This window comes from Emydura macquarii, unplaced genomic scaffold, assembly GCF_026122565.2.
Source record: "Emydura macquarii macquarii isolate MOO-44397 ecotype Brisbane River unplaced genomic scaffold, CSIRO-AGI_Emac_v2 contig_1146, whole genome shotgun sequence".
Lineage (NCBI taxonomy): Eukaryota > Metazoa > Chordata > Testudines > Chelidae > Emydura > Emydura macquarii.
This window is the reverse complement of record NW_027131283.1, coordinates 11,782,468-11,795,258: the sequence shown is the minus strand read 5'-3', so window position 1 is coordinate 11,795,258 and position 12,791 is coordinate 11,782,468. Positions and strand designations below refer to the sequence as shown.

General features: G+C 38.9%; 1 protein-coding gene across 2 annotated transcripts in view; it reads right to left on the bottom strand.

Moving 5' to 3' along the window:
- NT5DC1 (5'-nucleotidase domain containing 1) overlaps window positions 1-12,791 on the bottom strand; it is a 219,492-nt gene that overhangs the window by 94,445 nt on the left and 112,256 nt on the right. For both annotated transcript variants that reach the window (XM_067546625.1, XM_067546624.1), the window contains exon 7: window positions 1,893-2,067. In XM_067546625.1, the coding sequence (XP_067402726.1) occupies window positions 1,893-2,067 (175 nt within the window). The remainder of the gene's footprint in view (window positions 1-1,892; window positions 2,068-12,791) is intronic.

Sequence of the window (12,791 nt, the reverse complement as noted above, 5' to 3'; positions counted from 1 at the left end):
CTGTGCTTCTCCTGCTGCACCATCCCTTTTCTACCCGATTACTATATGTAATACATTCACTAGGCACACCCACTGACAGCAGAATAGTTCATGTTACAATATTCTGCCACCTAAACCTGTTTTATGAATAACAATACACACATTGTGTAACCTTCACCATTATTTACTACATTCATGGATTTGTCCCAGAGACTTTAGTGGGAGTTAAGCCCCAGAACTTTGGGTTGTATTTGGCTCATCCAGCCAAATTCTTAATATTACAAGCTTGAAAAAATCTGTGGATACAAACGGGTGCCATCACTGGCAGCTGTATATCTCGATTAATATCTCAAATTAATATCAGCAATCCCTTTGTGCATAAAATTATCTACTCTGCCTAAGTACTGTAAACATATGTTTTCTGTACACAATTATCTATTTGGCAACCATGCATGAGCAGTGGTGATAAATTATTTATAGGCTCTTCTGTAAGGATTATTATAGAGTATCTGAGCATCTCACATATCTTACAGGATTGTTGTGTTGATAAATGTAAGAAGTATTATTATAATTTATACATAGGGAATTGGAGGCACAGAGATTGAGTGAATTAGTACGGTAGCTCTGGAAGTTGCCGGTGGATCTGAGAACTGGATAGGACAGTGGACTGGGAGTCAGGAGACTTGGGTTCTATTCTTAGCCAGGACAGGAGTAAAGCAATCTTAGACTCTAAATACACCATGATATGAGGCCCTCTCTGTGGCCTCATCCCAATGCTATGGCGCTGCTCTCCATATGGAGTGGTGATGACAAACGGTCCAATCCGACCACTCCCAGAGAGGCAGGGGAGTGGCAAGAGATCCCCTTCTCACTTTCAAAAGTGGCAACAAGGGAACTTTTCTCCTCAGGAGCAGCAGGGATCCCTCCCAGAGAGGCAGAGGAGGTAGCAGGGGGTGGCCTTGCTACATACCTCAACAACTGGGGAATATTTGCTTGGGAGGGTGGGCTGGCCCAGGCCCAGGCCCATTGCAATCTATTTCTCCTGCCCCACACAGAGTCCACTGCTGGGGTAGGGTTGATAGGGCCTACAAAAGCCAAGGGTTTTAGATGATATTGAGATGCATGGGGTCATTCACGCTTCTCAGGACTACATTTCTAAGCTGTCATGCAGACATCATTGCACCTGTTAATCCTCAGTCACATTTTCAAGCCTTTCTTCACAACTGCAAAGGCTAGAAACTTCCTTTTTATTTAAAAAATGGAAGTTTAGATTGCGATACAATCACACGACGTCAGCAGACAGGGGCTCCAGGCATGGCCCTAAAGTGCCTATGCACTCATCTCACCCAGTACATACCTGTGCCATTGACCTGCTGTGTGACCTTGGGCAAGTTGCTTCACATCTTTCTGCATCTCTTTCCCCCCTCGCTTCCCTTTGTCTATCTTGTCTATTTATAGCGTAAGAGCTTCAGGGCAGGAATTGCCTCTCACCATATGTTTGTACAGTGCCTAGTATAACATAATCTAGATCTGGGCCCCTAGGGCCATTCATAATACAATTAATAAAGAAAAAACCTTCTCCCATCCAGGCCAGTGCCTTAGCCACTAGGTCATCCTTCTGCTCCTTACAAGGCCTATCTTCTGAAAAACTGGTTATTAAATGTGAAATATTACTTATAAAAATTATAGTCTTAATGATAGCCTATAACTACTGCTCTCCCTATTCTAAAGTAATGTAATACACTAACTTGAAACAGACCCAAACCAAAACCCCACATCCAAATACTCCCTGACATCTGAGAAAGTTCAAACCTCTATCCTTGCTGCTCAGGGCCATCTCTCTAATTTTAACCAAAGTTACTGATCTCTGGGAGGTCTAATCTGAAATGAACTGAGATCAACAGTACACTTACCCAAGGATGTGTTCACACAGGAGTCTGCAATAGTCACTATGAGAGCTGGTAATTAATAGCAGAACTTTCCCAGCATTTTTCAGTTGCCTTAGCCACTTTTTTACAGACTCAGGGCAGCGTTGTAAATATTTGGCTGGATCATTTTTCACTTCTGGAAAATATGTCCCACAGTTCTCTGAAAAATAAAAATGTAATTATCTTCTAGCAGCTAATCGTTTTTGCAAACCATGCTATAAACACAACACATTTTCCTGCACTCCACAGACAAAAGTAAATAAATAAAAATATGAAAGATAATAAAATAAAATGTAAAAGACTGTTAATATATCAAAAAAGCAGAGAAATCTTCAAAGTTGTACAGAAAAATGTTTGTAATGATTTCTATCCAGTATTACATATATTTCACAGCTATTGCCTTTCTTATTTGTTGTTTTTCCAGAATATTTTAAATCATAAATTATTGTCCTGAAAAGCACTATAGGGTTTTGTGTATGACATATCACTTTATTGATTCTGAGTACCTTAGTTTTTGGATACTCAACTTGTGACTACTTAAATGGGCCTGGTCTCCAGAAAGTGCTAAGCACCTGCCTCCTGAAAATCAGGAAGTCTTTAAGATGTCTCAGTTTGGAGATCAAAAAATTGAAGCACCCAAAATCAACAGTTACTTTTCAAACTTTAGGTCAACACCAACTGATCTGTCGCAGCATTCCTATATCAGTGACATTATTTCCAAGATCAGTTTTTTTTAAATGTACATGATGTTTTATCTGATAAAGATTGATGTAATAAATAATAATAATAACACCAACTAATTCTTATAGCATTTTACTAAGAGAGTATCATTATCCTCATTTTACAAATGGGGAAACTGAAGCACAGGGCGATGAAGTGACTTGTCCAAGATTACCCAGAAGGTCAGTGGCAAAATTAGGAATAGAACCCAGGTCCCGAGTCCCAGTCTAGAGAGAGCTACTCAGCTGATGTACTGCGTACAGATAGGTGTAAAACAAACAAAACCCAACTTCTGCTCTCAGCAGAGCCATTAATGCTCATTTTACTGGTGCAGTGCAGACAGAATTTGGCCATTACAGGCAAACATATCCTTTAGAGCATATGCCTCTAACAGCATACTGAACTCTGAAGAATAACACTAATAAGTTAATAAGAGTTAGGCCATTCATTAATGTGACTGACTGATAAAGATTTCTCTTGGTATACTTCATAACTGCCTTACTATGTCAATTCACCATTATCATTAACCTGATTTATTGTTTCCTAAAACGATATATTTCCTATATGGTCATGCACTGCAGGCACAAGCTATTACCAAAAAATCCCAAAGCTAGTTTTCTAAGAGAGAAAGGCAAGCATGAGACGAAGTTTAATGCACAGTTTGTATGTCTTAGGGAATCATCAACAATACAAGAATATTTTTTCATCCAGCATTTTGTTCTATATGGAATTATCTGTTGTCAACTTCACTGAATGATTTAATAAATCCCAGACACTATTTAGCCTTGCAGTATGTGAGTAATGCTATTCTTTTGTTTAAAGAAAAAGAAAAAAAGATATAAGCCATTTGAACTTGAGCTTTTAATGAGAGAGGAAACATGTATACTTAAAACAGTAGTAACAAATAAAGCCAAATATTAAATATAAAACTATTTCATAATTGCTAGGTATCCAAACCTTCTACAGACTTTTTTTTTTTTTTTTTTTTTAAACAACAGATTAGGATTAGGTTTAGCTGACACAGCAAATGGAGAAGAGACAGAGAAACTTAATTCAGTACAGTAGCATGATATGGATTGCTTTTCATTCCAAAAGTAGATTATTACTACTAAGGAAAACCTCTTAGAAAAAAGTCATAACTAGGTTACCCCTCCACTTCTCCATGGAATCTAGGTCAGAAAGCGCAATGGGTTTTGCCATACGTCTATGAGTACATTCCAGCAGTCAGCCTTATGGGCCTATGCAACATTTGTTTTGAGAATTAGCCAAGACCAATGATTTTTGGATGAAGCAAAGCAGTTTTACCAAGGAATGTTTCTTTCATTTAGCGTGGATGCTGTTGGGAACAAGAAACTTGAGGTTTCTGTTGCAGAAGATGAAGTAATTTTTCTGGAAGTTCATTAGTAATAAGTACCAAATGCTGTGCTCTATAGGACAGCTCAGCTGTCCTCCCCCTCCATTTTTATTTAGAAAGCATCATAATGCAAGAATTGATGGGGGCCCAAGAGAATTGCTTGCATGACATTTTGGCCCCCTACTGGCTCAATCTTTTGACAGAGAGGCAGGGCAGGTGTCCTATATGAACAGTAGTTTATTACTTCTCACCATAAGGTAAATAGGTCTGTTTTATCACACATTTGGCACATATTTTCTCATCCCTTACCAGACCCTCTTTTGTCTTCTGAGGACAATTCTGAGATGTGTAGTTAAATCTGTAGATTTGCTACTAGGCTGCTAGTAAGAAAAAGAAATTCCTTGCTTCTATGTCAGAAATATACGGTGATGAAAAAGAGAGACTGTGGGTGTTTAAATGTGACACTCTTTTTCACTGTACTCTAATACGTAGTTACTACATGACAAATCCTTTATAGACCACTGTATTTAGTCTCATGACTACCTCTGAAATTGAAAGTTTCATCAACACTGGATTCAGCTGTGACTCAAAAATTCTTAATGCCAACTGCCATAGGGGTATCTCCTGATTCCAATATGTACATTTCGGTTCACCAAAGAATGTTATGGGAGGTCTGAAATGAAAGCCAGTCTCAAAATAGTTGTTAATATCACTGTGAAATGTATATAGAGGTACTATGTAAAGCATTATGTATATATATTGGAGACATGTTCTTAGTGTCCATATCAAGATACCAGCAGAAGTGAAAAACAGGTTTTCTGTTAGACAGGAGATGTTTATTCACCTCTATCTGTCGGGATGTAAATTAAGCACTGTAAGCTAACACAATAAATGGGAGTATTCTTAGAAGGCAATGAAGACATCCTGCATCTAGAAAATAAATGGACAGTGCATTTGCATTCATGAAAATGGGATCTGAGCCAGCCTTGGCTGAAAATGTTGACAAGGACTTTGGGTGATATCAACTTCTTTAAACAGGAGGTTAACCTGTTAAATTTAGTCTTCAGAAAACGTTATGATTTTATTTTAAATGCAACCATTTGTTTCCCATATCTTTACTCACTATCTCTGGAATATCTAGGCTTTGCTAACAAATTCTTGTTTTCGCTACAAATATATCCAAGTATTGTGCAGTAAGCAAAGAGCTGGTCATGAGCTGAGCCTTACAAGTTCGTGTGTGCTGTTTCTCTGGGAACAGCAGGCCTGGTATTTCTGAGAGTGTTCAGTGGCTAAGGGGCTGCTCAGGGAGGGCTCGGGGATGGTAGGTGCCATTCACTAATCCAGGGAGCGAGGCCTGGAAGGTAGTGCTTGTGCTGCAATAAGCTGTTGGATTCACGGAGTTGAGCCATGGCAGGAACAAACAAGACACCTTCATGCTAAAGGCAGGTAGTGGCAAGGTGCCTCACCATCCTGGGTACCCCTGAGGACCGTCACATCAGTATAGTAGCAGAAACAGAATTATTTTTAATGTTTCAACCAGATCTTTAACATCATTTGTTAATTCCAGGGGGCAATGAATCAGATCCCATCACTGAGATCTGAAGTCTGCCCCTGGACTATTAGCTTCATCAGTCACAGGTACACTTAGAGAACCTCATGAGAGAGTGGCTCAGATGGAACACTATCATTAGGACGAAATGGCCCAGGAAAAGTAGAGTTTAAATTAATTCCCATAGCTTCTGGAGAAGATATATTACCATGTACAAGAGAGACACACAGCAGTATAGGCTCAATATCATAAAAAAAAAAAATCCTAACCCATATACAATTTCACTCAAAATCTAAATAAAATAAAAGCTGAGAATCACACCCATTATCCTAGGCTATTAGCCAGTTCTAAGGAAGAGAGATAGACTGCTCACTGGACACATCTTACAAACAAATAAAAATGTTAGCTTTTTCTGTCTGCCACTCCCTAAGAATAAACTTGAGCAACTCAAAGTTTAGGAACGTAAAAGTTTATTCCAAATGTTCACGTTACCAGTTGTCACATGCCACATTTTATTTTCATAAGGTGGGAAGATTACCGAACAATGGCTGAGAAGGAAACAACACAGTTTTAATACATCCAGCAAAGGAATGTAGAACATAAAAACCACTTACTGGCACTACATATTGGAGTCATACCATGCTTTTGGCAAACAGCCCATCCTGGCTAATAGCCATTGATGAACCTATCCAGTTCTCTTTTGAACCCTGTTAGTCTTGGCTTTCACAACATCCTCTGGCAAATAGTTCCATGGGTTGACTGTGTGTTGCGTGAAGAAATACTTCCTTCTGTTCGTTTTAAATCCGCTGCCTACTAATTTAATTTGGTAACCTCCTAGTTCTTGTGTTATGAGGAGTAAACAACACTTCCTTATTTACTTTCTCCACACCAGTCATGATTTTATAGACCTCTGTCATATCCCTCCCAATTATCTCTTTTCCAAGCTGAAAAGTCCCAGTCTTATTAATCTCTCCTCATACGGAAGCTGTTCCATACCCCTAATTATTTTAGTTGCCCTTTTCTGTGCTTTTTCCAATTCCAATATATCTTTTTTGAGATAGGGCAACCAGATCTGCATGCAGTATTCAAGATGTGGGCGTACCATGGATTTATAGAGGCAATATGATATTTTCTGTCTTATTATCTATCCCTTTCCTAATGATTCCCAATGTTCTGTTAGCTTTTTTGACTGCTGATGCACATTCAGTGGATGTTTTCAGAGAACTATCCACAATAACTCCAAGATCTCTTTTTGGTAACAGCTAATTTAGACCACATCATTTTATATGTATAGTTGAGATGATGTTTTTCAATGTGCATTACTTTGCATTTATCAGCATTGAATTTCATCTGCCTATTTGTTGCCCAGTAACTCAGTTTTGTGAGATTCCTTTGTAACTCTTCACAGTCTGTTTTGGACCTAACTATCTTGAGTAGTTTTGTATCATCTGCAAATTTTGCCACTTCACTGTTTACCCGTTTTTCCAGATCATTTATGAATATGTTGAACAGTACTGGTCCCAGTACAGATCCCTAGGGGACACCACTATTTACCTCTCTCCATTCTGAAAACTGACCATTGATTCCTACCCTTTGTTTCCTATATTTTAACCAGTTACTGATCCAGGAGAGGACATTCCCTCTTATCTCATGACGGCTTACTTTGCTGTCAGCACTCTATTCAATATTAATTATGAAAATTATAGCAGGATATTCTGAGCATAAGATGGCGTTTGTTTGCTGATAAATCTGAATAAACTACTTTAAAAAAACCCATCTTTCCCCCACCCTGAAGTAGTATGTCAGTTTATTGCATGTTATTCCCTTTCTAAACAGAGGTGGGTGCAAACCAAAATTCTGATCTGAAATCCCGTTTCTGCAGCTCTAACTGCAGCTAGTGCTTCAAAGCACTCACTACATAAGAATGTAATTATATTTTTTCTAAATATTTTTATTGGAAGAAAAAGTGACATTTACCTCAGCTTCCATAAAGAAAACATATACTTTCCTAATGAGGTGGAATATTTTTGTCTCATTCCCAAGGACTTTCATTTTAACAATGGCAATGTTTGTTCAGCACAGCCCCTGGGTATTGCAATTATAATCTTCTCTTAAGATACATAGATGCACCATGTTCTCTATGAAACTTCAAGTTTTGCAGCTGTTACCTAAATTTGTTGAACATAGGCCATGTCCACCCTTGGATGGTGAAAGGATGAGCAGTAGAAAACTACAATCCATGAGAGCCATAATAATGTGTTGAAAAATATTTATCACAAAGGGAAGAAATAAAAGAAAGAGGCATTTGCAAGTTCTTCATAAAAATGAAACAAAAAATGAACACTACTAAACATATGAAACATACAGAAGAGTTCAACAATAAAGGGGAATTTGCAATAGATCATCCATCTCCTGCTTTTACAATGAGCTTGAATGTTCAGGATATTTAGTGTATCAGCTTTATGCACTTTTCCTGATATAAAAGCCTTTAAATCATTTGCCAAATATTTTGTTTAATCAGCGTTGTCCTTAGCCTCACCCCTTCTTCTCCATTAAAGAAAAATTCTACCAATACAGCTGCTACACTGTCTTTGATATTACTCAGCATGGGCAGAACATGCCAGACATGTTTTAACTAAGTTTCGCTATTTGGCTTTATGGCCAGCAGTAATTCTGGGAAGGCAAAATTGTTAGAACAATTTGAAAATTCCCCAAAATCCCTCATTGTTAGTGCCAAATTAACAAGTCCTGCAGGATGTTTTTTACCTGCCATGTAGAAGGAAAATGAAAAATGATTTGCCTTTTCAAATGCTAGCACAGCAGTTTAAGAGTGAAATTTCCTAGTGCGATATTTAAATCTCCCAATATCTAGTGTATTTATCTTCAGTTGTTAGTGCTCAGCTAAGAAGTCCATCAGATGCAAAACTGGTACCAACCAAAAACATGTATTCATAAATATTTATATCAAAGTTGAATATTCTCGGTCTCTGTCCATATAAGTTATAGTCATGTCTCCTTTAGCATCATCTACTATTTCTTCTGTGTAGATTCTTACATCATTGCACAGTGTGTGTGTGTGATTATAAAACATTTAACACCAAGAGGATTATACATATGCAAAGTTTTGTCTGCTGCTGACCCAATCTTGTGATGTATTATTGGAAATGGGACGGTTAATTTCCCAAACAATTTCCCAAGCTATTTGAAAGTGAGTATTATTTCAGAATCTCCTCTTTTTTCTGCAATGTGGCGTTAGTGCCACCTAGTGAGCAGTATATAAAATTCACCAGGAAAAACTGAGGAAATGTAATCATCTAAGCGAGAGCAAAATTCATCGGGATGTGATGAGCCCTGGCTATCCCAAGGCTCTCTGAGGCTTTCCACAACAGCTGAATTCATCAGGGTGTAGGGTGGTGAATTTAATAGTATTGAAACTAACAGCATTCTATAGACATAACATTACACAGACTGTTTATTATTCAGTATTAAAGTCTACAGGATTTTTTTCAAAGGGGAGTCTGGGAGGTCTCAAAGGTAGCCCCACTGAAGTGGAATTCCTTTCCATCAGAAATCAGGTAGCCTTGCCCATGTTCATTGTGATATGTAGAACTCTTCTCTTTGTTATAGCCTTCCCACAACTTTTTAAAATAAAATTAGTAACATCCTCACACACACCCACAGTGTAACATCAGGGAGGGGCAAAGAGTATAAATGTGTTGATTCATGTAATATTGAGATAGACTGGCCCTAGCCCTAACGAGGCATACAGGACAATGGGGATGAGGAAGGGCTCTGCCTCGTAGCTATATTAAGCTGCCTGGATTGCTTCTCTGCATACAGGAGGGAAACGGAGGCTACATACCCGATACTCTCAACTGAGAACATGTGAATAGGGAGTGAGCAGAGCCAAGCTTCACTCTTAAAAGGTATCAGGCAACTTTCTTGGCGAGGCAAAGCTAGCAGCATGGCTTTAACGCAAACAATTCAGTATGTTTGAAATTATAATTGTTTTGTATCATCATTAGAAGCAAGCTACACACAGAGCAGGAAACACCAGCTCAAGTGGTACCAGACCTGCCAGAACAGATGCAAAACCGGCAGACATATCTCCAATGTGTCAATGATCAACATCTTCCATAACACACCTTTCAAGATCCATGGGTCCTACTCAGGCCTACCACCACGTTATACCTCATCATTGTCGGAGATCCCTCAAGTTGAGGATGATCTCTTTCACAGGTTTTATTTTATATGGGTCCTTTGGTGACTGAGGAGTCTGATCCTTGAGCTGCAGACTCGTTGATAGATGTTGTACATGGTGTTGGAAGGCACGGTTGGGGCACAATTACTGCATGACAGTTGTCTATCCTTTCTTTTCTGGTGTTTTTCTGCAATCAGGGCAAGACAATTTTCCTCAAAAATGGTCGTTCCTTCTCTGCAATTCTTTACCAGTTAGGCCTATCTTGGGCTACTGTCTCCCAGTGTGTGATGTCGATGCCACATTTCTTAATGTTTGTCTTGAGGGTGTCTTTGAAATGTTTCTTTTGGTCTCCCCATTTCCTTTTTCCTTTGGTGAGCTGGGTGTACAGGAATTGTTTTGGTAGGTGTGCATCAGGCCTGTGCATGCAATGCTGCTCCATTTTAGCTGGTGCTGGATAATCAGGGCCTCAACACTGAAGATGTTAGCCTTCGTGAGGACATTGACATTAGTATGGTGATCCTCCCACGTTATTCTCAGGATCTTTCAGAGAAAGTGTTGGTGCTGGCATTCCAGGTTTTTCAGGTGTTTTCTGTAAGTCGCCCAAGTCTCACAGCTGTAGAGGAGAGTTGGGATTACCCCCCTACCCTTCATAAACTAAAAGTTTAGTGTGTGTTCTGAGATCGTGTTCTAATATCATCCCAATAATAGCTATGTGGGTGAAACCAGACAATTCTATATCTGACCTCTCAGTTCTTATACTCAAAGGAAACCCACACAACACTTTGAAAAGACAATCCTGGGAGCTAAAAATTCATAATTTTACTAGACATTAAATATCATGCTCGTAATAAAGACACTGGATTTATGGCATATTACAACAATCTGTAACCCACTTAACCCCCCTTTATGTCCTATGATTGGAGGCACGTTAATGGGTCCCTTCACCTTGAATGGTCCCTTAGAATACGTGCTAACTACTTATGCTAAACTATCTGTTTGATCCTGCATTTAGCTGTGACACTCTTAGTACCTTTCCCAGACCGGAAGAAGAGCTCTTTGTAGCTCGGAAGCTTGTCTCTCTCACCAACTGAAATAAATACCAATAAACACCAATAAAAGACCCCCCTTGTCTGACCCCCCCTTGTCTCTCAGGAGGTAATTAAGTAACATTGCATCTTGTGCTGAAAAGTTCAAGCAGGAGTACCTGTTTACATAAACACCTTCTGTGAGCTGACAATCAGGTTATTATTCATTTTTAGTAACAATGGAAGTTAAGTAGAAATGTAAAGTTGGTTGCTCATAATGCTATTAATAGGGCCAGCTTTCCTTACCTGGATGACAGACAACTGAAGTCTAGAATACAACTTCAAGACTTTCTGTTGAAATTGTATTTATAGCCATGTTTCTGACAATTTTGCATCAAGTTGTGAGGGAAAGATTTATTTCCTTTTAAGATTTCTGTATTGATAGCTTCTCTCTATCTTTCTAAGGAATCTGTAATTGGGGATGTGCATCTTAACAGAAGAGTAATTCAAATAGGGACATGTTCATTTGAACCATCTGTCTTTTCATCTTATATCACGTATTACAGGATGCAGTAGTTGTTCAGTAAGGGCCCAGCCCTGATCCTGTGAGTCTGAATAGCAGCTCTGCCATTGATTTCACTGGGAGCAGGATCAGCTCCTAGACTGGAATGCATTTAAAGATAGATAGATCTGCTCCATGCCAGATTTAAGTGGAAAACTGTTACATCTGCAAGATCACCCGCTGCCTTGGAACTTCAAGTATAACTTCCATTGATATCGAAAGCATCATATGATCCTAAATTATATATTCTGGAGTTAGTCTGAATAACTTACTTTTAAAAAAATGTATGAATATGAAGGATGTGAAGGTAGGTTGATCTTCAATTCTGCGAATTCCTCTGCTTCACCTGCTAATAGCTTCCCTTGTTATGAAAGGAGATGGACAGATTCTAAGTGTGACACGGTCTGGATTAGAGTGACCATTTATAATGTTATTGATATCAATATTGAAAATTTCAATAATTTGTACGAGATATGCCATGGCAGGTACTGTTGGAAAGGTTATAATTCGTTAAGTTCGATAAGCACAGTTATATGTCTGTGTCGATTTTGTATGATAAGTTCTAAATATGTATGGCTCATTTGTATTTCAACTTGTGCTGTGTTTCTGGGTAGGGTGACCAGATAGCAAGTGGAAAAATTGGGATGGAGGGCAATAAGAAAAAGCACCGAATATCAAGACTGTCCCTATAAAATTGGGATATCTGGTCACCGTAGTTTCTGGGTGACATCCCAGACAGGATGGTAGCAGCACTAAGCCTGCTTAATGGCCCATCAAGGGAACTCGCAGGTACAATGAATCTAGTGAAAGAACCCAGGAGCCAGACCTTATGAGCCACCACGACATGTAAGAACATGCTTAGGGACAGGGGACTGAGGCTTTTCCATGCCATGTGCTGTGTGGCTGTGTTTGGAACAAGCCACATGACAAAGCGACATAAAAGGCAGCTGCACCATCCCTATCTTGTCTTCATTTCTTTTTCCTACCTCTGTATCAACTCATCCAGAACTGAAGCTGTGAAACGAAGTACTGGGATCCATCCAGGTACTGGATGTACACCAGAGGAACTGTACAAATTCCACAATCCTGCTGAGAATCTGATATATATGGACATTAAACTATTTGTATGTATCTGATTGTTTGACCATTTAACATTTCTCTTCTCATTTGTTTCTTTCATTTTATAATAAACCTTTAGTTTTAGTTACTAAAAGATTGACTGGGCAACATAGTATTTTGGGTAAGATCCAAACTTACATTGATCTGGCAATGTGGCTCACCCTTTGGGGTCAGGAGAACATTCTGGTAAAGGGAATAGAGTTTTAAATACCTTATCTCTTTACTGGACCTCGTTGCTGACTGGGAGCCAGAGACTGAAACGCAGTAAAGGGGGCTGTGTAATATTTTTGTTTTAGCTTCTTGCTAGCTCGGTTGTGGGGAATCAGAAGTTCTGTTTGTAACTGGGTGGAGAAT